This window comes from Peromyscus maniculatus, chromosome 3, assembly GCF_049852395.1.
Source record: "Peromyscus maniculatus bairdii isolate BWxNUB_F1_BW_parent chromosome 3, HU_Pman_BW_mat_3.1, whole genome shotgun sequence".
Classification (NCBI taxonomy): Eukaryota; Metazoa; Chordata; class Mammalia; order Rodentia; family Cricetidae; genus Peromyscus; species Peromyscus maniculatus.
Genome location: NC_134854.1, coordinates 55960215 through 55987202, shown reverse-complemented (window position 1 = coordinate 55987202; position 26988 = coordinate 55960215). Strand labels below are relative to the sequence as shown.

At 38.1% G+C, this 26988-nt stretch overlaps 1 protein-coding gene across 6 annotated transcripts in view; it reads right to left on the bottom strand.

Moving 5' to 3' along the window:
* Positions 1-26988, bottom strand: part of Cnot4 (CCR4-NOT transcription complex subunit 4) — a 111767-nt gene that overhangs the window by 33709 nt on the left and 51070 nt on the right. For 3 of the 6 annotated variants that reach the window (XM_006990392.4, XM_006990391.4, XM_006990393.4), the window contains exons 3-8: positions 24534-24731; positions 17747-17833; positions 16894-16995; positions 16088-16213; positions 12219-12343; positions 4669-4726 (exon numbers count right to left, since the gene is read on the bottom strand). In XM_006990392.4, coding sequence (XP_006990454.1) covers positions 4669-4726; positions 12219-12343; positions 16088-16213; positions 16894-16995; positions 17747-17833; positions 24534-24731 — 696 coding nt within the window. Of the gene's footprint in view, positions 1-4668; positions 4727-12209; positions 12344-16087; positions 16214-16893; positions 16996-17746; positions 17834-24533; positions 24732-26988 lie in introns of all 6 variants that reach the window. The other 3 variants (XM_016008674.3, XM_016008675.3, XM_016008676.3) reach the window with 1 other exon arrangement.

Here is a 26988-nt window from a genome sequence, read left to right as displayed (position 1 = left end):
TATCTGAGTTGAAAAAACTACTAGGCATGTTATATAAGTGTGTAAACCTAGCCCTTGGGAGGTTTAGGTAAGAGACTCAGAAACTCAAGATCAGCTTCAGCTACAGAGCAAATACAAAGTCAGCTTATAAATAAGACCCTGTCTCAAAATAAAAAAGAGAAAGAAAAATATCAACACTGATTATATGCTAAAGATTATATCTTGTAACTACTTTTAATTTGTTTTTTAACAAAAAAAAATGTTAAGGTTTATTTTATCTTATGTCTATGAATGTTTTGCCTGTGTGTATGTGCATGCACCACATGTGTACATGGTATCCACAGAGGTCAAAAGAGGGTACTGGATCCCATGGAACAAAGGGGTAGGATGACTGTGAGCCATATAGGTACTAGGAATCAAACCTAGGTCCTCTGCAAGAACATCCAGCTCCAATTACTTTTAGCTCATTAAAAAAAAAAAAATTAATGTCAACTCAAAATATACAAGGTATAAACAGATTTTCAAGCTATTTTATAGAATTTGGGACTTAAAAAAATTGTAGCTGACTTAAAAGATACTGGTACATTATGATACTGTACAAGTATGTGGTTATCAAGGCAATTTACAGCAAGCTAGCCACCATCAAATTAATCGGAGAGAAACTCAACGCGATTCCACTAAAATCAGGAACAAGACAAGGCTGTCCACTCTCCCCATATTTATTCAATATAGTATTTGAAGTTCTAGCTAGAGCAATAAGACAACAAAAAAAGATCAAGGGGATACAAATTGGAAAGGAAGAAGTCAAACTTTCACTATTTGCAGATGATATGATAGTATACATGTGACCCCAAAAATTCTACCAGGGAACTCCTACAGCTGATAAACTCCTTCAGTAAAGTGGCAGGATACAAGATCAACTCAAAAAAATCAGTAGCCCTCCTATACGCAAATGATAAAAGGGCTGAGAAAGAAGAGAAACATCATCCTTTACAATAGCCACAAATAATATAAAATACCTTGGGGTAATAACTAAACAAGTGAAGGACCAGTTTGATAAGAACTTTAAATATCTAAAGAAAGAAATTGAAGAAGATATCAGAAAATGGAAGGATCTCCCATGCTCATGGATAGGTAGGATTAACATAGTAAAAATGGCAATCTTACCAAAAGCAATCTACAGATTCAATGCAATCCCCATCAAAATCTCAACACAAACTTCAAAGACTTGGAAAGAAAAATACTCAACTTCATATGGAAAAACAAAAGACCTAGGATAGCTAAAAGAATCCTGCAACTTCTGGAGGCATCACCATCCCAGACCTCAAGCTCTACTATAGAGATATAGTAATAAAAACAGCTTGGTACTGGTTAAAAAAAAAAGACATACATACAGACCAATGGAATCGAATTGACGACCCTGACATTAATCCACACACATATGAACACCTGACTTTTGACAAAGAAGCCAAAACTATACAAATGGAAAAAAGAAAGTATCTTAAACAAATGGTGCTGGCATAATGTCAATATGTAAAAGATTACAAATAGATCCTTATCTGTCACCATGCACAAAACTCAAGTCCAAGTGGATCATAGACTTCAACATAAATCCAGTACACTGAAAAAGGATATATATTCAGCTATGTTCATAGCAGCACTATTTGTAATAGCCAGAACCTGGAAACAACCTAGATGTCCACTGGAGAACGGATTAAGAAAATGTGGTACATATACACAATGGAGTACTACTCAGCAGAGAAAAACAATGACAACATGAAATTTGCAGGCAAATGGATGGAACTAGAAAATATCATCCTGAGTAAGGTAACCCAAACCTAGAAGAATAAACATGGTATGTACTCACTCATAAGTGGATACTAGATATAAAGCAAAGAACAATCAGACTGCAACCTACAGAACCAGGGAGGCTATATAGCAGGGGGGACCCTAGGATGACTGGTTTATAATAAGTTTTGGTTTTACTCAATCACTGGGCAAGCCTTAGTGAAACATTTCATTATTAGGATAAGAATTTATACTGTATCAAGCTGACAATAGAAAAATAAATAAGTAAAAATGAAAAAAAAAAGCTGTAGCTGACTTGAAAGATAGTGGTACATTATGATACTTTACAATAGTATGTGGTTATCAATGTAATTTTTGTTATTAAGAAGAGACTAACTTGACAAAGAAGCCAAAATTGTACAGTGGGAAAAAGAAAGTATCTTCAACAAATGGTGCTGGCATAACTGCATGCTGGCATGTAGAAGAATACAAATAGATCCATGTCTATTGCCCTGCACAAAACTCAAGTCCAAATGGACCAAAGACCTCAACATAAAACCAGTTAAACTGAACCTGATAGAAGAGAAAGTAGGAATAGCCTTGAACACACTAGCACAGGAGACCACTTCCTGAATAGCACAAGTAGCACAGACTCTAAGACTAACAATGGGACCTCATGAAACTGAGAAGCTTCTGTAAGGCAAAGGACAAGGTCAATAAGACAAAACGGCAGCCTACACAATGGGAAAAGATCTTCACCAACTTTACATCCGACAGAGGGCTGATCTCTAAAATATATAAAGAACTCAAGAAACTAAGATACCAAATAATCAAAATACCAAATAAACCAATTTAAATGGGATACAGACCTAAACAGAGAATTCTCAACAGAAGAATCTCAACTGGCCAAGAAACATTTGAGGAGATGTTCAACATCCTTAGCCATCAGGGAAATGTAAATCAAAACGACTCTGATATTCCACCTTATACCTGTCAGAATGGTTAAGATCAAAAACACAATGACAGCTTATGCTGGAGAGGACGTGGAGTAACAGGAACACTCCTTCATTGCTGGTGAGAGTGCAGACTTGTACAGCCACTTTGGAAGTCAGTGTGGCAACTTATCAGAAAATTAGGAATCAATTTATCTCAAGACCCAGTGATACTACTCTTGGGCATATACCCAAAGGATGCTCAATCATACCACAAGGACACTTGTTCAACTATGTTCATAGCAGCTTTATTTGTAATAGCCAGAACCTAGAAACAACCTAAATACCCCTCAACCGAAGAATGGATAAAGAAAACGTAGTATATTTACACAATGGAGTATTACTCAGCTGTTAAAAACAATGACACCAGGAAATTTGAAGGCAAATGGATAGAACTAGGAAAAAAAAAAATCATCCTGAGTGAGGTAACCCAGACCCAGAAGACAAACATGGTATGTACTCACTCATAAGTGGATATTTACTGTAAAGAATAATCATGCTACAATTCACAGACTAGTGGGGATGGGAACTTGAGGGGTCAGGTTGGGGAGGTGGATGGAGGGAGAGAGTACTGAAAGAGATGGCTGGCTTCTCAGGGTCAAGTAGAAACCTTATGCAAGGGAAACCCCCATGAATCTACAAGGATGACCCTACCTAAGACTCCTAGCAATAGTGGGTATGTATCCTGAACTGGCCATTTCCCGTGATCAGATTGGTGAGCACCCCAATTGCCATCAGAGAGCCTTCATCTAGTAACTGATGGAAACAGATACAGAGACCCACAGCCAAACATTAGGCCAAGCTCTAGGGAAACCTGTTAAAGAGAGGGAGAAAGGATAGTAGGAGCCAGAGGGGTCAAGGACATCACATGAAAACCCACAGACACAACTAACCTGGCTCATAGGAACTCATAGAGTCTGAAGCAACAATCAGGGAGTCTGCATAGACTGACCTAAGCCCTCTACATAGACATGTGACAGTTGTGTAGCTTTGTCTATTTGTAGTACTCCTAACAATGGAAGCAGGGGCTGTCCCTAATGCTTTGGCTGGCTCTTGGGAACCTATTGCTTATGCTAGGTTTTCTTACCTAGCCTAAATACAAGGGAAGGTGCTTAATCTTACCACAACTTGATATGTCATGCTTTGTTGATACTCATGGGAGGCCTGACCCTTTCTGAACAGAAACAGAGGAGTGGATTTGGGGGTCATGGGGAGAGGTAATGGAAAGAGAGGAGGGAGGAGAAACTGTAGTGAGGATATAAAATAAAATAAATTAATTAAATTAAAAAACAAAGAAACACTTAAAAGAAATATTCATTGTCATTAGCCATAACGGAAATACAAAGCAAAATGATTCTGAGATTCCATCTTACACCTACCTGTCAGAATGGCTAAGATCAATGACATAAATGATAGCTCATGCTGGAGGATGTGGAGCAAAAAAAAAAAAAAAAAGGGGGGGGGGAGGTAAGGGACTAACTTATGCCCTATACATTCTATGCAGAAAAGAAGCTAGCTATTATACACTAACAAAGCAGTCCATTATGGTATTTTTTTAAATTATGTCGGTATTTAAAGTATTTTAAAAAATTTTTTTTCTTTGCCCTTTTCTTTACTTTCTTTCTTTTTTTTTTTTTTTTTTTTTTTTGGTTTTTTTGAGACAGGGTTTCTCTGTGTAGCTTTGGAGGCTGTCCTGGAACTCACTTTGTAGACCAAGCCGGCCTTGAACTCACAGAGATCCACCTGGCTCTGCCTCCTGAGTGCTGGGATTAAAAGCGTGTGCCACCATCGTCCGGCTTCAAATGTTTTTTGTTTTTTGTTTTTTTTTTTTTTAATAAAAAAGTGTTTTTTAAAAATGCTTTGCTTTCAGGTTATAGCAGATAAATGAAATATTTTATCTAAATCTTACCTGTTGGGAATTATCACCATTCCCTATACTGAGAGAATCTGAAGGTTTGTCAATGGGGCTGTAAAAGAAAACAAACTGAGTAAAAGGAAGAGTAAGTCATTCTAACACTAACACACACACACACACACACACACACACACACACACACACACACACACACACCACAAAAACTCCCCAAAGTAAAAAGAATAAACATTTTGTCATCTTAACAATATTTTTGAGGTACTATGATGCAAGACCATATGTAAAATATTAAGGGTTCAAAATATATAAGGGAAGGTCTCAACCTTCTCTTCGCCCTATGAAACTCACATTCTAATTAGTCCCCAAAAATAAGTGGCTAATGGAGAAGGGGAAAATGACAAAAAGAAACAGTGATTAACTTATTTTTCTACATGTTTGACAGAGGACAAAAAGTAGAGAAATGCTCACTACAGGCGATTAGGATCCATACATTTCTTTTAGTACATCTTATGAATAATAATCCCATCTCTAGGAAGAGAAGGCAAGCGTGTATATTACACATAAAAGCAAGATAAATGATACATACTTTAATAAAAATAAATTTTTTCTAACAAAAATATTAACATTTATCTTCATACAGAGAAAACATAGTACAGTGGTTAAGAAAAATTGTAAATTGAAGTCCGTTTTAAGGTGTCTCATTCAAAGACAAAATAAAAAGCCCTAACACTAACCTAATTACATAATTTCTATAACTAATTCCACTTAGTTCAAACATGAAGCAAAGTATTACTACCCAAATATGTGCACAGAAACACACAAATTGCTCTAAACAAATTTAAGGGCTGTTAGCCAACCTGAGTCCTTAGCATATGTTCTACAGAGGTGCTGCTAGATACACTAGATAATCTAACAGCTGTACACTACAGTCAGCTATCAGATTGTTTAAACAGAAAACGCTGAAAAGACCTACACTCTAAAAGGAGAAATGGAAGAGAAGAAGAGCATCAAAGGTGGGAATAGTGTATGCCAAATGACTTCATATAATTCGGGAACTCATTGGTTCAAACCAAAAGATGGTCTGAATTAACAAAAATAATGACAGAAAATGAGACAGAGGCCAGAAGAACGAGACCGATGGAAATTAGCAATATTCAACACCTTTTTTTAACATGTATTTCTGTGTGTGTACACACACGTGCATGTGCTGCACATGAAGGACAAAGGACAACTTGCTGGAGTCATTCTCTTTCTACCACATGTATTCACATATACAAACACATATACACAATTAAATAATTAACATATCAAAAATGTATGAACCCGATAGATAAAATTTATAAACACATTTTCATAACAAAGTTTTGTTAACATTTTTTAAGTGCTATTCCAAGACTAAATATCCTTAAATTAACCTGAACAGTTGAAATCAAGAGCAGGGGAACTCCTCAAAAGCAAAATATATAAGCACATCTATTTTACTTAAATAAATAAATAAAATAGACAACATAACGCATAATGTTATTATCTCTAAAGAGACTGGCCCAGTCCAAGTTCAAACACCTGGTGTGCTAGTCAATTTGACCACAAGCTAGGGTCAGCTGGGAGGAGGTAACCTCAACTGAGAAAAGGCCTCCATCAGATCGGCCTGTAGGAAAGTCTATGACGCATTTCCTTGATTAATGATTGATGCCAGAGGGCCCAGCCCACTGTAGGTGGTACCACTCCTGGACAGATGGCCTTGGGTTGTATTGTAAGCTAAGTGAGCCATAAAGAGCAAGCCAATAAGGAGCATTCCTCCATGAGCTCTACTTCAGTTCTTGCCTCAGCTCCTGTCCTGATGTCCTTTCATGATGAACTGTAAGCCATAAGCTTTTCCTCAAGTTGCAAAATTCTGCTGATGGTGTTTACGTCAGCAACAGAAAGCAAAATGGGACACCTGGTAAATGGTGATCTAACAACAGAGGGACTAGAGAGGGGACACAGTGAAAAGGGATCAAGTCTCCTAAGTCTCTCAAGTTATTAGAATTGACAACTATAAGGAGTCAAGATTAAATTTAATATTTTATTTTAAATACATAGAAACTAAAATTCAAAACTATCTATAAACAAGCAGTGTAAGTCATATAACTGGGCCTCTGTTGTGATCTTTAAATATTGAGACAAATTTTGCCCTCTCCTAACTTACCAAGTCAATGCTTAGGATTTTTACATTCCTTTGTCCCTTAGTGACAATGTTAACTAACCAAAAAATAGTTTGATGGAGGTTTTAAAACATCTTTTGAACATAAGACTATTATACAATGGAAGGACCAAAGAAAAATTCACTTAGGGGTACTGAAAAATGGGATAGAAAAAAAATTGAGGGTCTAGTTCCCTAGTTTATTAAATTCAAAACAGTATATTTTAGTTACATTTTTAAACATAAGGTAAATATATATAAAGATGGCAATATAATAACGGACAATTCCAAATTTCAATGGCATGTTGCTTTGTACTCTGCTTCTAAATGAATATATTTCCTTATATCTGGATAAGTTTATTTAGATGAATTCACTTTAATTTTTCGTGTTTACCAAAGTCTTAAAAACCTTGGGAGATACTTAAATGTTTGATACCACAAATGACATATTTAAATTACTGACATAGAAAACTTGTCTTCACAGAATACATTTTATTTTGTATAAGCTTCAAATACACATCAATATTTAAACTACTACTATGCTATTTTAAATATGGCCAACTTTAAGTGGCACAATTAGCTTTTTACAGGCAAGAAAACAAATGCCTCAGCAAAGGTGAAGTGTTTGTAGCTGGCAAATGCTTTAATTGGTTTTCTCACAACCCTAGAACTACGTAACATAAAACAAAAATAAATACCTTGATTTCCACTGGTATGTACAAAAATAATTTTTTTGTTTGTTTTGTTTTGTTCTTTGAGACAGGGTCTCTACACATAGTCTTGGTATCCTGTAACTCACTATGTAGACCAGAGTGGTCTTGAACTCACAAAGATCCACCTGTCTCTGCCTTCCAAGTGCTGGGTTACAGGCTTGTATCACCACACGCTAAGAATTATTAATAATGAAGTTGAAAGACATCTAAGGATGTGGCGAGCCTTCTTACACAATGGGTAAAGCCTCCATTTATTCATTCATTCTGTCTCTGTAATGAAGTTTAACTTTCAAAAAGATATCATATATTAAAGTTGACTTAAACACACAATTGCTTTTTTGATGTGCCTTCTCTTCTAGGAAATAAGGACCCCAAGAATCTTATTCTTTAAAAACATGTTATTCGTGCATTTCTTTATGAGTGGTGCATGCACCTTTGTGTGCTCCTATGCGCACACACGGAGGCCAGAGGAGGAACCTGGAAGGCTTACTTTCTTACTTCCCACCATATTCCCTTGAGACAGAGCCTGTCTTAATGAATCTGAAGCTAGGCTGATGTTGAGAAACCATTTTATCTATCTTCAGACAGACATTCCTCTTCTATTGTGGACAAAAGATGCATAATCTGCATTTTTATTTGTGCATTAAACTCAAAGCAGTTTACTAGTAATCAAGTGTCCCCTTCCTAACTGCCAGCACTAAGGTTACAGGTGTGCAGAGATTTCGACTCTAGTCTTCGTGCTTTTGTGGCAAGTATCCTACCCGCTGAGCTATTTTCCTACAGCCCTCACATCCTATCTTCAACCATCCTTCTCTTGACTTATTCAATGAGAAACAAAATACAATGGTCCACTTTTAATATAAAAGTGCCTTAACAGAGCTTAGGGTTTAGATAAACAGGGGATACTGGGTTCCCTGTCCAAACAGCTAGTGCCTGTCTGTCTAGGCCTTTTAGCTACCTTTCATTCAAACCTAAGGTTTTGTTGAGGGAGATATGTTTGTGTTGACTGCTCCAAGACCACACTAAAGTTTAATCTCAGGATGGAAAAATACAGGCCATACTATGCTACATGACTAAGTATATGTATTGAAGGCAGTGGGAACAAAAATTAGGCAACATGAAGATTGTGCCTCCCTGGGTACTCAAATGGTGAAGAGGGCACCAGGACCCTCATTGGGAACATAAGAATGACTGTTTTGCACCTAATGGGAGTACTTAATCAGCCTACCTGTCACTTGGTCTGAGCTGGTGCTCTACCTAGCAAGGTCATAAACTGCCTCACTTTTGCTACTGAGTCTCTGGTACTAGTTACTTTGAAGTGGGGGTCCCATTATCCACATCTAACTTTCTAAACAAATCCTTTAGATCACTGGCTCTAGTAACTTTTTTAACTGTAGTCAACTTAAGTGGGGCACGAATTTCCAGATGACTTAATAGCTCCCCACTATAAATGCACATGTGCAGTAACTATATATAAATCAGAATGGGACAGGGACTGAAATACAGACAGAATTCAAAACAGAAAAAAAAAACCCTAGCAATTAACTAATTTTAATTTAAGTATCCTAGTTTAGCAGACTTTTACCCATTCAATTACTAATAAAAAGCTCTGGGCTTTATGCAAAAAATAAAAATGGAGATTGTAAATCACTTGTCTACAATATAGCGAAGAAAGTCTTCCTGGAGATCCCTAAAATGCAGGCCACTTTTGTGGCTCCTGTCCGTACTGTAAGAATCACTGTTGTCTACTACTAGCAAGTTCACTTCTAGCCCTCTAGCTAGCAACACAGCAATGCCTCCACACAAACACAATGAACATGTAAGATTTTACATAAAATTTCAGAATTCACAGAGTATCTTCATACCTATGAATGATTTAGCAAGTTCTGCTTGAGAGTATGTTATACATTTTTGACAAACTACACTACACTTTTTTTTTTTTTTTTTAAATAGCTTTTCAAGACATGGTTTCTGTGTAGTCCTGGCTGTCCTGAAACTTGCTCTAAAGACCATGCTGGCCTTTAACTCATAGAGATTCACCTGCCTTTGCCTCTCAAGTGTTAGGATTAAAGGCATCCACCACCATCGCCTGGTGCCTCTTTTGATACTTAAAGGTACCAAGTAATGCCAAGGAATCCAAAGAGGATTAATGCAATAATTCCTCCCAATCTATTCAATTACTAAGGCATTCAGATGGCACCTGTCTATCAGAGCACATGTTAACTTTCAGTACAAATATGGCCATGCTCTTTCAAAAGGGAGTTAGAAATGGTGGTCAGTGGTAAACTGTTTGCCTAGCACCCACAAGACCCTGGATTTGATCTACAATACCACAAAAAGATGACAATAACAACAACGGTGGTGGTGGTGATGATGACAATATACACTTCCTCTCCATGGAATAAAACTGATAAATTCCTATAGACGTTTTCCTTTCCATATCTTTACTATAGTATATTAGTGCCCTCTATCTGCAGTTGAAGGAAGCTTAGACACTATCAATTATTTGAAAGTTACAACTCTGAATGAAGTACAAGAGATTTTCAATCAAATGATTTTACTTAATAAAAATGATTGTGACTGACATTAACTTCTTTTCTAGCAATTCCTCCTTTAAAATTTTGGCAGAGTTTAAGCATTTTAAATGATGGCAAAGTGTGGTGAGTCTAGTCTTTAAAGTGACAGGGATTTTGGTCAGAATCTGGTCTCTATAGCACATTTGTGTGGACTACATGTTAACACTTAGCTCTGTTTAGTTTTCTTAACTGAAATAATAATGACACTATCTTCCATACAGGACTAGTAAGATTAAATAAGCAAATTTTCATTCACATCTTCCTTTCACTTCAGTCTGAACTTGACATCTTTATTTTCATACATGGACTACATGAGCCACATCAAGCCAGGACCACCTACACTCTGCAATGTATACTCTGTGATTCTTACCACTAGGCCTGACCAGTGTTCACAGTACAGTAGCCCAACCAGGTACTATTCCTTTTATAATCTTCAGTTGTTGCACAAATAATGTCTCAATCTACATTTTACAGCCCCAAGCTATAAAATACCCAACCTAATGCATTACAACTGATGGCTTCGTTTCCTGCTCTCAGCACTTGTATTCCATCATTTCAAAGCAACTTAATTATGCAGAAAAACTGTTTTTAATAAGACCAATGATGCATATAAATGCTGAGTATATCAGAAATGTTTACTAAAATAATCTCATTCTTTTATCAAGTACCACAGAAGTGGCAGGTAATGAGCAATAGCACATGGTTCATCATCTAGAAAGAGTAGGGGGTCAGTTTGTTCAACTCAAAAGATGGCTGGATTTAGCTTTTATTCCTAACTTCGACATAAAGAAACTTTCCATTATTTACTACACAGTGATTTTATGTTTTATGCTGGCATCTATTTATATATGTATATAATATAATATACCCATTATGTATAAATGTGTAAGAAATACTCACATTTAACTAGTCTTTAACATTTAAATAATTTTCAGTATTAAAGGGAATAGACAGTTGCTTTAAAATTTTAAACACAAGAATTTGTTTGAAGAAAGACTCTGACAATAATCTGTGTAATTTTTATTGATACATTTGAAAGCTGGTTATTTTACTAGACACAGGACTCTACTATCTAAAGCTAGACATTAAAATATCACTTAAAGAACATTTAGATAGGATACAGTAAAATCATAGCTATTATTTAACTGTATAATGTTTGACAGCTTACAGCAAAAATTAAACTTACAGTTTAAGGCATGAAAATCATATCATCATGAGACTTTGTACTACAAATTATAATCTGTTTAAACACTCATTTAATATGTACCACCCAGACCATGTAAAGGTTGAAGACAGGAAGACTGTTCCCAAATTAAGATTTTAAATATGTGACACTCTCTCCTCACAGGATGTAACACCAGTGATCCCCTAGACTAAACAGCCGTGCACACTTATAACCCGAACACACAATCCTTCAGATGACTACCTTTTTTCTTTATAATATGCTTTCTCCTTTATGTTAGGGAGAAACCTTAAAGTGGGTGGCAAGAGCTTTTCAATATCTAACCCTCCTTGATTTCCTTTTTCCCTACCAACAAAGGATTCTTATTTTGTAAAAGCCAAGAACCTGCTCTTTAGCCCAGACTGTGATCTTAAACTTGTGACCCTCCTGCATCAGCCTCTTAAGTGCTAGGATTAGAGATGTGAGCATTGTATCCAGCTCTGTGACTTCTTTTCAACATGAAAGGCTGTCCCCATCTGTAAATAAGAGCTCAGAGTGAAGGCATTAAGAAGCTAAGTGTTACTAAGGAGCAGTGAGCAACAGAAATTCAAATTTAGCCATGCCTGGTAGCACACACCTTTAATCCCAGGACTCAGGAGGCAGAGGCAGAGGCAGAAGGATCTCTAAGTTCAATGCCAGCCTGGTCTATACAGTGAGTTCCAGGACAGTGAAGGCTACTTTATAAGACCCTGTTTTAAAATAAAATAAAATAGAAACCATATTCAGAAACTATAACCTGACATTTATATATAGCTGAAAATGGTGCATAAATGATAGATCTTTTTATGAATTTTGTCTAAAAAATACATACACAATGAGAAGAATGACAAACAGGAGGGAAAGACATCTCACTAGAGTAGTATTAGTACTTAATCAGTACTTACGTATCATACCTCTGCAATGGTGTCACTTTGTTCTTATTCTTATCAACTGAACCCGTAGATAGCTGAAGAAAATTGGGATTTAATTTATATAATTCTTGAAGTAGCTTCTGTTCATACTCTTGGTGTTTACCCGCCTAATGAAAGAAGAAATTAAAACTGCAGTGGGATTCAAAAAACAATCTGGTATGAAATGCTTGGCTACTTTCTAATTATTAAAGGTACCATAAAGAGAACACTAGAGTTTTCTCACAGAGCCAAAGAAACCTCGGGATGATGCTACAAAACTTTTAGACCAACAAGTTTTTCCAGCCAAATACACTACAGATGCTCCACAGACCAAAGCATTCCCTCAGAACCATATGTAGAGAAAAATGTCACCACATCAGTGCATCAGAAAGAGGCCACTGAGACAGCTCAGTGGGTAAAAACACTTGTTGGCAAGCCTCACAACCTGGAGTCTGATCCCTGAAAAACACATATGGTAGGAGAGAATCAACCCCACAAGCTATCCTCTGACCTCCACATATGTGCCATGGCATGTGTGCATGTGCACACATTTATGCACATGTGAACACACACATATAATTGACTAAATAAATACAATAAAACATTTAAAGTCCTTGCAGTTTCTCTCACACAACTAAGTCCGCAGTCACTACTGAGTTTTCTGGTGCCCCAGCTAGCTTTAATTGTCAACTTGATACAACTTAGAATCACCTAAGAAAGAAATGCCAACGGAGGGATTGCCCAGGTCAGTGGCCTGGCTGTGGAGAATTATTTTGAGGGTTAACTGATGTAGGAGAGCCTGGCCCAGCACACTGTGGACAGTACCATTCCTAGGCTATAAAAGGAAACTAGCTATAGATAAGCAGGTGAGCAGGAAAGCAAGCAGCATTCCTCCATGAGTTCTTGCCCAGACTTCCCTCTAAGATCAACTACAACCTGTGAGCTGAAATAAACCCCTTTCTTCCCATAAATTGCTTTTGGTCATGCTGCTTGTCACAGCAACTGGAAGGAAACCGGAACAACTGATGATTAAACAAAATTTATCAATAGATGTCTGCTTTTATTTAGAAATCAACAGCACAATGAATCCAGTTTTCTTACATTTTTTTCTTTATCTTGACACCAGATAAAAATACCATTAATTTGTTTTTATTCTCTACTTTCTCCCTACCTAAAACAAAATAAAAATGAATGTCTTCAACTACTCTAAACCAGGAAGAAGCAGTTCACAGACAGTCTCTCCTTGTGTCCCAATGCCACACTGGGACACAGTCTGGCTACTCATTTATACACTGTCTATCCGCTTCCTTGCTACAAAACTGGAGTGAAGTCTCCCAGTAAGATAGTGGAGCACAGTGACAGGTGCTGCAGAGTCTAGAAATCCCAAAATACTACACTAGGCTGGCCTTTTACAGAAAACCTTGCTGGCACCCACTACCTATCCCAGAAACACTGCCTTACTCTAGTTGGTTGGGGTGGCTTTCTATCAGAAGGCAATGTCACAAATGGTACAGGAGAAATCAGACAAGGATCACTGTAGAAGCAAACTGTAAACAAAAACAAATGGAATGAAAAGACTTCTCAGTACTTTTTACCATCTCTATATGTGTCTTGACTAAAAGAACTTTTCACTTAATGATGGAAATATCAACTACATTAAAACTGTGTGATTTAAGTATATACTGTGGCAAAATGGAAATACAAGAGAATAAAATAAAATCAAAATATGAAGTGAGGGTGGTTATCATCTAACTTAGCACAAACTGCATCACGTACAGCACACACGCACTGCTCCCTACTCTGACACACAAGCTGGTTACTCAATTTTGAGTTATACAGCAACAAAGAAAGATGGATTTTGGTTTTGCCATGATACAACTTACTCAAATGTTCTTTCCATACTGAGAAATATTTCAGCAAAGGAACTATCAGAATAATCTTAAAACTCAGGTAAAAAGAATGTACTATGAATGAGTTTTAAGATAAGAAAAATATATTTTGATGTGAATTTTATATCTTTAAAACATAAACCACCTAGAAAATTCTTTCTGTAATCAACACTTCAGGAGCTATTATGGCTCAGCCTGATATATAAGTGATTATGGAGCAGTTCATTCAGGCAGTTAAAAAAATTTCACCACATGCATTTTTCTCCTATTGTTGAACAACAGATTTACATGAGATCAACTTGGACCTGGAAATCCTTGGACAAACTCTCACAGTAATAGCAGGTGTTAAATATATAGACACAACTTAAAATGCAGTTTGAAATGTTTCTATCTAGATTTCATCCAAGAAGGCTAACCCAGGAGCTGGGGAGATGACTCAGTGGGCAGAGTACTGTTGTAAAAACACAAGGAGCTGAGTTTGGGGCCGTGTGTGTGTGTGTGTGTGTGTGTGTGTGTGTGTGTGTGTGTGTGTGTGTGTGTGTGTGTGTAAACAAAACAGAGTAAGTATGGAGAAGACAGTAGGATACTATGTACTCCTTGGTCAGCCAGTCTCAGATCAACCAAACAGACCCTATCTCAAAAATTACGGTGAAGAGCCATCTAGAAAGACTTTTCATGTTCTATGCTTACCTCTGGTTTCCACAGGTGCATGCACAGGGGAGGGCACCTGCACACACCTATATATGCCCTATATATGCACACACACTCAAAAAACAAAGTTTCACTTAAAGAAAAAAATCATTCATGAACAAAACTTTTTGAAGTTATTAACTAACAAAGATGTATTTTGTTTGCCCTGTTGAGTATCATTATTTTAAACACTGTTTTTTTAATTTCAAAGACAATGTTGTCAAAAATCACCAACATGGTTATTATAATGAATGGGACTTAATCTGTATTAACTCCAAGTCAAAAGAGACAAAGCTTCATGCTGTTTACAATCTGCCTTTAAAGAAGCTCATATAGTTTCTAGTTTGACCTGGAATAAAAAGTAGCAATGAATGCCCCCCACCTTCTAAATGAGAAGTATTCCTGCAAAAGTCCACAGCAACAATCTGAAGTCCTCATCTACAAAAGGGAACTGCAGCATTGTGCTTTGGTATAATCCTCATTTTAATATGCCGTATGGTCAACATTTTTACTTGTAAAAGCATGTTTATACTACAAATTGAAAGGAGACAGGAGAAAAGGAAACGTAAAAAAGAAGACAGGATATTAAGCCTTCAAGTCACCTTTTATAGGGCACTGACTACTCTGTGGACACTTTCAAAGGAGAGTCACAGCTTAAAAATGGGATCAGCATCATTGGACAGATTATTATTATTTTCTAGAATATTCTATAAAGAGTAGATGTTGAACCAAAACAGACAAAAGCAACAACAAAAAATCCCAACTAATAATTACTGTAACTCCTTGGCTTTCTTATTGCTGACATTCTCCTTTAAGTGGACTCCCAAAGTGTTTCCTGTGGTCAGTCAGATTCCTGTTTGAATACAAGCTGGCACATTAAACCTCTGGAGCATTTTGCAACAAATCAATCTGCTGATTTACTAATGTCGTCTTCTGACTTAGCTGACCACAGGTTCATTCTTATTGGAACCATGTCCACAGAAGAGACTTTTTTTTTTTTTCCCCGAGACAGGGTTTCTCTGCGTAGCTTTGTGCCTTTCCTGGAGCTCACTTGGTAGCCCAGGCTGGCCTCGAACTCACAGAGATCCGCCTGGCTCTGCCTCCCGAGTGCTGGGATTAAAGGCGTGCGCCACCACTGCCCAGCCAGAAGAGACATTTTAAGAGACACTTTGGAAATGCTACTTTAAAGTAATATCGGTTTCATAAACTCAAATCTTCGTTTTTGCCTTTATAATTTTAACTTTAAAAGTAATTCCTTTTGTACTAAACTAGTAATTCACATGAGTTTACTACCTGCATTTCCTCTTTTGTGAAGCTGGCTGCCTCATCTCCCAATTCATGCAGATACATGCAGTCAGGCTTTGGGCACTGCATATTCTTTAAGAAGTAACTGCAGTATTTTGTTGTACCTAAAGACGCCTGTAGGAAGAAGAGTGGAACAGGGGAAAGAACACTCAAAACATGAATTGATACCACAATGTCAATTTCCATGATTAATTTCCTTTATTTATTACTTTACCTAAAATGAAACACAGACAGAACCAAGCATGACTGAGAACACTAGGGAGCTGAATTGGTGGACTTATAGATGTTTACTTAGAAGATATAGAGAAAACATCCAAGTGAATGGTTTCCAGAGTTTGCAAATTCAAATCTTCTTATCTAGGCATCAGGGGCAGAGAAAAGCCTGTTTCATGTTTATAAGTAATTCGGTACAGAAGAAAAAAAGGAAATTCCTTTTTCTAAGGATGACATCCTTCTTCATTTACATTGGTTGGGATTATTTGCCCAAACATAAACAAATCATAACTATTACCCATTTCTGATGAGAACAGTTCTATTTTCATAAAATAAGAAAAACATTAGTTAAAATGTTAAAGTATTATCCTCTAGATAATGTGCATTCCCACTCAATAAATAAAATAGAGCCCTACTTAGTACTAAATAATTTGTGTATAACAGGTTGGTATGGAAACCAAAAAGACAACCTTTAAATTAAATGCCCTCAAAGTTACCTTTTAAATGCCAGGTACTCCTCTACTGTTTAATCTTAACACTTCCTCTTAAAAGACTGAAAATAATCAAGAGAAACATTTTACCTTCAGTGTCCTGCCATCTACCACCACATTGTTGACACACTGTATTGCTCTGAGAGCATCTTCTGACCGGATATAGGTTACGTAAGCACTGGCACTCGGACCCTAAAGCAAAGCACATCCCATTCCACTGTTGTTAGTTTCAAATTAGTGCTGAAAAATAAAATTCTTTTGCAACCTGCCTAAGAATTCTAAAAGTTTTTATTTTACTACTGACATTGTTAATAACAATGGTAATAATTAGAATAGTTTTTGATATAATGTTGTTCCTTCTATTAGCTCATTTAAAAGTAATCATGCTTGAACTTTATCTAGCTAAAGTGGATTATAACATAGATAAATAAAATAGTATCTTTCCTCCCCCCACCCCCTATTTTTCAAAAGTAACTCGACAGGCTCATCAAAGTTACAAAGAAGTTTAGAAGTGAAATTTTAAAAGGTCAGATTTAAAGACACTGTATCAAAGTAAATACTCTCAAAAATAAACATGATCTATACATGTTGTTAACTAATGCCAGTTTAACAAAGCTGCTGTATTAAGTTTTCAATATCTAAAATTAATACTGACTATAAATAATTATCTAGTTATCAGGCTGCGTGGTAACCACCCCCACCCCTTAGCCCCTTCAATAAACTTTTGTTTTCTATTTCCCTCTTATTCCATCAGCCATTCACTCTAAGTCCTGAGGGATCAAATGAACATACAAACTCCCCAGCCCACCAACAGAGGTCACTACACTGTATAACTCCTTTGACCCTCAAGCTTTCTGATTGCAGAAAGCAAATTTTCCTTCTGACAGCCCAGGTCAAGCCCAGACCATAGGGAGGAAACGCAAAAATCCCTATAATGAGTTACCTGTGAGCCTGCATATGATGTGCTATTATTGATGACAACTTTATGTATTTTACCAAACTTCCCAAAATACTCTGGTCGTTTTAAAACCTATAAAAGAAGAAGAAATAAGGCATAAACTGTCCCCGCTTTAATCATCTTTATCCTTATAATGGGGACATTTACCATCCCTTTTAAGTGAAAAGCACACTGGTAATTTTTTAAGTTTCTAATTAATGTGACTACCTCCTAAGTGCATTTATGTGGCTAACTCACAGGGCCTAACTAAAAGCTATTCTTTTTTTTTAAACACTAAATAGGAACTGAGATTTAAGTTTGGCATTACTATGTTCTAATGTCTACATCAATATCTTACCTTCACAGAAACTGTACTGTCACCAATAAATGATTTTTATGAGGCAGTAATGATCAAAACAATGATCAAAATTATATATAAGAACAGAGAGGCAAAGAACAGACATAAGCAATGACAATTATGTCTCGTAATCTATTGTCTATTACACTAAGGCCCTGCTTATAAATTCTAAATATGCTAATAGCATCCCCTCGATCTTCTATACTTTATGATTATCACCATGTGTATAATTTCCTATGTCAGTAAATTCACTATTTTGCAAGTATCTCGTGGATTATCATCCCTCCTCACAATCTCTCCTGCTAAGTTAGTGCTAAGTTCTATCTAGAAAACCAATTGACATTCTTCCTCTAGTGCCTTAGTCCCTTCTTGGGGTTTTCCTGGCCTCGCCTCTCTCTCACCTCTGGTACTTTGTGATTACTACAGTGCTCTTTAGACTTTTCTTACAAACTTCCATAACCTTAACTAATGTGATCAGAATATTATATGATACTAAACCTCTCCATGACTTGGAACTCCCTCAACATTAAATTTTGGTCTTTTCCTAGAACTTTACAGACAGCAACCTCTTTCTCAAATGAACAGTCTATGTTATGCCATTAATTCTTAACCGTTTTCAACATAATACACACTAATCACACTATTTTTGGGGGTGTTTATAAGATTACACACAGGCAGTTTTAATTGACTAAAAGGTTCCACTTTTTTACCTACCCAGACCCCTTGACTTATAGAACAATATAAGACAAGCAGGGCTACACAGAAAAACGCTGTCTCGGAAAACAAAACAAACAAAAAAAGTTATACGCTACAGGTGTTTCATTTTTCTCTTCCAGAAAATATATGCTGTCTCCTGGAAACTGGAATACAGGCATCCCATGTGGTGATATATTTGTAATCTAAGAAATAAAACTTGCCTGAAGATCAGAGGACAGAGCCAGCCACAGTTAGCCACAGAGCTCAGGCAGTGGGGGCACACACCTTTAATTCCAACACTTGGGATTACACACCTTTAATCCTAGCACTAGGAAGGTTGAGATAGGAAGTGATACAGCTGGGCAGAGAAAGGAATATAAGACAGGAGGAAACAGGAATTGGTACTCTTGCAGAGGCTCTGTCAGGCTGAGGAGTTGATGAGGTAAGAGGTGGTAGCTGTGGCTTGTTCTGTTCTCTGATTTTTCGGCTTTCACCCTGATATCTGACTCTGGGTTTTTATTATAAGACCATTTAGGATTCGTGCAACAATCCCACCTGACACAATAGCATTTAGGGCCCAGGGGAGAACACTAGCCCAAGGAAGCCTGTGTCATTTTCATTCAACACAAAAACAGTGGCATACATGGCCAGACAGGTAGTTTGCCATAAGGTCATGTAGTAGGCAGGCCCTTATGAGGAACTTGAGTTTTACTCTGATTAAGAAAAGCAGAAGACTACTGTAAGAAAATGAAGGATACAATCTATCTGGCTATGGGGTAGAGTAGAGGCTTATAGGAGTAAAAACTCAGGGGACCATTATTTGGGGAGCAGTAGTGCCTGTGTCAAATGCTGTTGACTGGCCCAATAAAATTAAGTCATTAAGAAAAAGATAGGTAGACAGACAGTGGTGGCACATGTCTTTAATCCCAGCACTTAGGAAGCAGAGATAGGCAGATCTCTGTGAGTTTGAGGCTAGCCTGGTCTACAAAGCAAGATACAGGACAGCCAGGACCACACGGAGAAACTCTGTCTGGAAAAACTAAAAAAAATTTAAAAAAGGAAAGAAATGGAAGAAAAAGACAGGTAATATTTCAACCAAGAGCAGCAGTGGTTCTGGATTCTGGTTGAATTACTAAAATGGAAGTAATTTGGGGGCTTTAGCAAGTTATCAATACACATCCTTTCCCAAAACATTCTGATTCAAGTACTCTATACCAAACAAGAATGCATAGTAAAGTGCAAACAAATGGGATCTAACAACAACAACAACAACAAAAAGAAGGCATTTTATACAATGTTAGTTTTTTATGAACCACTTTTAGAGTTGAAGACCACTGATTTATGGAAATAGTTTCTGGTAAACATCTGGGCATAACACCTTCATGACAAAACAAAATAGTTATAAAATTACATTGATATGCCCATATGAGAGCCAAAATGGTATTTCCAGAGCACAGATCTAGCATGTCATTCTATTCTTGAGAACATTCAACAGCTTTTCACTGCCTTTAGGATTAAATGCAACTCCTCAACATTGTTGGCAAACCTTTCATGATTTAGTGCCACTCAATCTGCCCCAACCACATCTCACCACTGAACGCTAACCTTCCAGACAAAGAAATCAGATTGCAGAAAGAGGTCTTTCTTATTCAAAAACCCTTGGACATTCCCTGCGCAGCAAACACTTTAGCCCAAAGATCGCAAAGATGAGCATACCTTCCCTGCAATTGTCTGCTGCTATCCCCGTGTGCCACTAAAGCAGCACAGTGCTCCTCACAGGACTGTTACCTCTGCAAATAAGCAGGTGCTGTTCTGTGTATTGTGTATGCTCAGTGTCTTACACAGTGCCCAGCATGGTGTACTCAACAGGTTTTAAATAAAAAAAAAAAAAATTAACTGTGTTAACATTAAGTGAAAAGAATTACATAAAAATCTAAGTGTGGTAGCTCACAACACAGAAGCCTGAGGCAGAGGGGTTTTCAGGAGTTCAAGGCCAATGTGGACAACAGACTGTCTCAAAAGGAAAACTAAAACTTGAATGTATACATCAATAACACTGGTAAGCCTCTAAGTATTAGCAAATAACCAAGGGTTGATATGGAAAGGCTGTTACAGCAGAGGGAATTCAAAGAATTTAAACAATCCATATTAACACGAACACTCTAGATTTTGCCTAAACAACTGATAAAACAGAGGCAGAAGTATTCTTTTTGGAACATGATCAAGCATTCATGGACACTGCTAAGAAAAACAAAAATGTGGTAACCAGAGGCTGCTTAGTGGATAATGAATGGATTAACAAGGCAATCATCAGCACAGAATACACCAGAATATGAGAAGCTCTATCATACTAAACAAGTCACTCAACTTTCTTTTGCCTCAGTTTCTCATTTATAAAATGAAATGTTTGTGCTTTAACAGCTATTTAACTCCTCAAATGAAATGTTCTCTGGAGCTACCACATATCTGGGACACTACCTGATCTTATTTGCTGCCTAGCTAATATTAATTTTCAAAGTGGAACTTAATCATCCTTTTCTTGGGGAGGCTTTTTTTTTTTAAGTGTATGTGTGTTTTGCCTATGTGCATGCAGTGCCTTCAGAGGCCAGAAGAGGATGTCAGATTCCCCGGAACTGGAATTAAAGATGATTGTGAGCAACCTGTAGGTGCTTGGAACCAAACTTGGGTCCTCTGTAAGAGCAATAAGTGCTCCTAATTGCTGAACTATCTCTCCAGCCCCCTACTTCTCAGGAATGTGCGAGCACTTGAATTCTGTCTTCTCTGACCTATAAACTTGCTAAGAGTACAGTCTATGTCTGGCTTGCTACCTAACTTATGTTCAGTATCAAACATAGTATGTATTCACAAAATTCAAATTTTAGTGAGAATGATTATCTCCACAAACTCTTAATCATCAAATTACCACAGCTTCTGAAATTTTTTTCTATTGACTAATAAAAGAATACACTTGATAACTGATCGTGACATAAAATTTTCTGACATTCAAAAGCTATTTTAAAACTACATTTTTAGGACTTTAAGATATAGATATATAATTACCTCTTAATCATCATCAAATTACTACAGCTTCCGAGATTTTTTTCTATTGACTGATAAAAGAATACACTTGATAATCAATCCACTTCTAGATGTGACTTCACATTGGTACTAATACTAGAGATGGCTAAACTAAAGGTATATATAAAAGTTCTCCAATCAAGATGAAAGTCCCAGCAAGTTACTGAAGTAGCAATTTCAGAAAGGCAAAAGTCATCAGCATGATTAGGGAAAAGGAACAAAAAGACACAAGTGAGTCTGAGCGGTGGCTCAGCAGGTCAAAATTCTTGCTGTGCTTATCTGACAACCTGAACTCTGTCCCTGGAACCCACATAAAGGTCAAAGAAGAGAACCAACTAGGCAGACCACCCCATTATGAGTGTGTACGTGTACACACACACACACACACACACACACACACACACACACACACACACACACAGAATAAAACATTGTTTTAAAGGCAAAATTGAAAGGGACAAAGCCAGATTAGGGCAAAGTTTTAGTCATATTCAAGAGACATGGTCACAGGAGAGGTGGGATTGTGTCTGCCTGAGAAAAGCAAAAAAAAAAAAAAAAAAAAAAAAAAAAGAAGCTTACAAACAAGATGGAGTGACTACTCAAGTTAAGTTGTGGGTCTAAAATGAACTCTTTCCTTAGTATTTCTTACTCAAGTCCTTTTTTGTTGAGTGTTTTCTTTGTTTCTTGTGATAGGGCCTCACTGCTCAGGATGGCCCCATGCTCATTAAGTAGACAGGATGGTCACAAACTCACTGTCCTTTTGTTTTACCACCCTGAATGTTCAGATCACAGGTATGAATTCTTGGCCAAGCCCTTTGCAAAGAAGCAGGTCTCCTGATAAGATAGAAGCACTACTGCCAAGATCCCTGGTATTCTTTGTGTGTGGTGCCTGTAGAGGGCAGGATGAGGGAGTGGACATGTACCATGGTACATGTGGAGGTCAGGGGACAGCTTTGCAGAGTTGATGCTCTTCTTCTACCATTAAATGAGATCCAGGGGCTGAACTCAGATCATTGAGCCATATTACTGGCCCACATCCTAGTAATTCTTGATCTTGAATTTTAATGCTTATGATAGGTTCTTCCAGGTAATAGCTCCCTGAGATTCTCCTCTATTGATCTGGAGGAATTTTAAGGCCTTAATATAAACTCAATTGGTGAATACTTATTTTTCTATTCTTTACAAAAAGAGCCGGCAGGTTCAATTATAGTTAGATATGAAGTTATCCCCCAAAAAAGGATCATATACTGAAGGCTAGGTCTTGTAGCTGGTAGATATGAAAGCTTTGGCCTAATCAATGACCAGTTTGCTAATGAAGTCATAGTTAACTAGATTACTGGGAGGGGGTAGAAAGTACGGAAAGTGGGGCCCATGCAGATGAAGTGGGTCACTGAGGTGTGCCTTTGAAAGGTGTCTTGTTTCCAGACTCTTATTTTGTCTGTGCTGGTCAGTGTCCTCTCTCACATTCAGTTACCAGCAGGATGATCTCTCTCACCTTATGCCCACAGCAATGGAGCCAGCTAACTGAAGCCTCAGACAGAAACTATGAACCAAAACCAATCTTGTTTTAAGTTTTTTCCCCCACCTACCAGGTATTTGCCCCAGGTAGTAAAAAGATGCTGGAAACAGACAAGTGAGTGTTCTACTACAGAGCTAATCTCCAGCACCATGAGGAACATCCTCTTATGTTTTCAAGAACTTCTTTTGGAAGACTACCTAACGTCAGCACTTTCCTACTGAAGCAAACATTCTAGCTGATACTCAGCTTCAGTTTTCCTTCCCAACAATCTTGTCAGCACTTCATGATCTAGTGGAAATTAAAAATTAGCAAATGCATAGACAAAGCCCGCAAGAAAGCATGAGCTCAAAGAAACTTCAGTAAGACTAACTGAAGGAGGAGAAAAGAGAAAGGTTAAGAGTCATCAACTAGAGAACTGAACTACAAACAAGGAATTTGGTTTTTTATTTCACTTAGTCAAATTTTCCTTCTTTCTCTAAAACTGGCTTAGACTTAGGAATGATGATACACTCCAGAGTTCTGAATGAACACGAGTTACTACTTGGGGAGCATCAAAATGGCTCAGAAATGGTTCAGCTGGTAAAGACACTCACTGTTGGGACTGATGACCTGAGTTAGAGCCCAGAACCCACACAGTGGAAGGAGAGAACTGAGTTCTACAAACTCCTCTAACCTCTACACATACAGTGTGGCACACAGTACTACTTAGGCAGCTCATTAAGATTACTTAGTAGGTTCAAGTAACTCTCCAATTACTTGGTCCACACAGCTACAGAGAAGGGAAAGGAAAAAAAAACAACAACAAAAAAAAAAAAAAAGAAAAAACAGTACTCACAACTCGTGTTAGCCTTGAAGATGCCAGAGTCATTATTTTCACAATCTATCAGCACTAAAAGGACTTTCAGTTCAAGCCCTCAGTTTTACAATATAAAATGAAGCCCAGAAAGATTAAGGCATGCCTAAGATCACAATTGGCCACTGGTTCTTCACCACTGCTAAAAATTATTAATACTCATATTTTCTCCCAAGACATTATTTTCAGAGGAATCTTCCAGTTTATCGGGGTCAATTATTATTTTCATAAAAGGACAGGCAAACAGAAAAGACTGTCGTGCTGACAATGAAAGCAGAAGAGGACTTACTTCTGGGTCTGCTAAGCGCTGTGACAGACCTACAACAAAGACGAGGTTTTTTTGTACCACACGTACACTAGCCAAATGTTTTCGGTTTTCTGAAATTTTCTGTTTTCTCTCATTTTGCTTCTGCTTTTTCTCATTCTTTATCCTTTGCAATTCTTCCTGGGAAAGTGGTTTATAAACTGCTGGGTCTTCTGGATATGGCTATAAGCATAATAAACAAGATGAAGTTAGCATTAAATAGAAAAACTGTATAAATGATAAATATCAAATTCTGAGCAGCAGGTAAGACTGATAGTCTCCCCTCTTCTGACTGTTTCAACTGCTTTAAAATATTTTTATTTAATGAAAGTTAAAAGTGCTAAAAATTATTTTTTAAAGCTTAGCAGAGATCACTTTTAATACAAATGTCAAAACAACAAAATCAATCACTCAATCTTGGTATTCCCATTACACGTTGCACACACTTATGAGAAAGATTATGCTTCTAAGCTGCTGTGTAAAAGGCAATGAAGATCCAAGGCCAGACTACAGACGAGGGCCATGTCTGGGTCTGTGGTGCTATAACAGCCAGGGTTTGTGTTGCTGTACATGGCCTGGAATCTGGGTCACCACCTGAGGCCGTGTAAGTGTCTAAGGGCCAAGCCAGTCTGGGTGGCCTGTGCAGCCAACTGGGGCCATGGTGACTTTCGGACCTAGGCTGCTACCGAGCACCATGTCTGGGTCCACGGTCCTACTGCACCCAGGGTTTGTGTTGAAGTCCATGGCCCATATTGCCACCAAAGGCCGTGTGGATCCCAGGGTAAGGTCAGACACCTGAGTCCATGTTGGTGGCCGATAGGAATGCTTGCAGGCAGGGCCATGCAGATCTGAGTAGCCTGCACTACTACCCAATACCATGGTGACATGGGGTCAAGACTACAGCTGAGGGCCATGTCAGGGTTTGGTCCTATTGTACTCAAGGTCTGTGTTGATGTCCAAAGTTCCCGTTACCATCAAAAACCACATAGATGCCCAAGAACTGAGGCGATGTTAGTGTCCAAGGGCCACGCTGCCACTGGGGCTGTGATGATATGAATAGCCTGCACACTTCCACCTGGGGCAATGGTGACACCTGGACCCACTGCTGCCGAGGACCATGTCTGGTTCTGTGGTCCCACAGGTCTGTATTGCCACCAAAGGTTACATGGAAGCCAGAGGCTGGGGCCCTAACCTTTGTTCCTGAGCCATGCCATCCTGATCTAAGTGGCCTATGCTTCTATCTGGAAAAAGGATATTGTCCAGGCCCAAGCATGCTGCCAAGGGCCATGTCTGGGCCTGTGGTCCTGCTGCAGCTGGGGTTTGTGTTGATATCTGTGGCCCGTGTCGCCTCAGGGGGCAGTAAGAACCATTCCTGATGGAATCAGAGAGCCATGCTGAGTCGGGCCTGGGATAGCTGGATCTGCCCCTCGCTGGACACTGTAGCAAGAAAGCTGCCCCGCCTCCCCCGCATCCCCTTCACCACAGTGGGGGAGAGCTAACCCTGACTGCATAGGCATAGGGGAGCTGGCTCTGCCCCTTAGGCCCTGGTGACCTGGATTAACCAGCTCAACTACCACCCAGGCCTACAGCTGGGCCTAGGGTTGGCCCACCCCAGCATCTACCCCATCTAGGACCTGCTGGAGCTCATGAAGGAACTGTCCTGTGGAATGATAACCACAGGATCTCTAAAACAGGGTGGCTGTGGGATATCCCAGAGGAGTTTCAGTGAGGACCCAGTGATGATAGTGTACCAGAAATGAGGCTTTGAAACAGACCAGTGACTCATTGCTATGAACATTTGCAAGTAAAGCTGATAGGACAAAAGGGTGTATTATATGAAACATTGAGGCCCCCAATGCCACCAGGACGAATAAAGAGGTGTTGGAGAGACAGCAAAAAAGGAAGAACAAAGAAGGTTTTTGTTGTTGCTCTTATTTTTCTTTTTGTTTGTTTATTGCTTACTTTGTTTCTGTTTGATTTGTTTTTTAATTTCTGTTTTGAGGATGCTGCAGTGGGAAGGGGAAGAGATGGAGGGACTTGGGGGTAGGCAGAATTGGGATGCATGATGTGAAATTCCCAAAGAATCAACAAAGAAATTATGTTAAATATAAAGAAAGCAAAGAAGACAGTTCTATTAACAAAATATGGATTTTATTTGTTATAATCAACAAATATTTAAGGAAATCCTACTATGTACTAAAATATTATTTAGGTTATATACTTGTTAGTGTGTATGTGCAGGTGTGTGTATATATGTGGAGGCCTCTACCTCATTTATTTGAGACAGACTTTCTCACTGAATCTGGAGCTCACCGATGGCTAAGCTAGCAGGCTAGCAAGCTCTCAGGATCCTTCCCTATCCCTTAGGTGCTGGGGTCATAGAAACATGCCTGGCTTTTACCTGGATGCTCAGGATCCAACTCTAGTTCTCAGGAGTGCA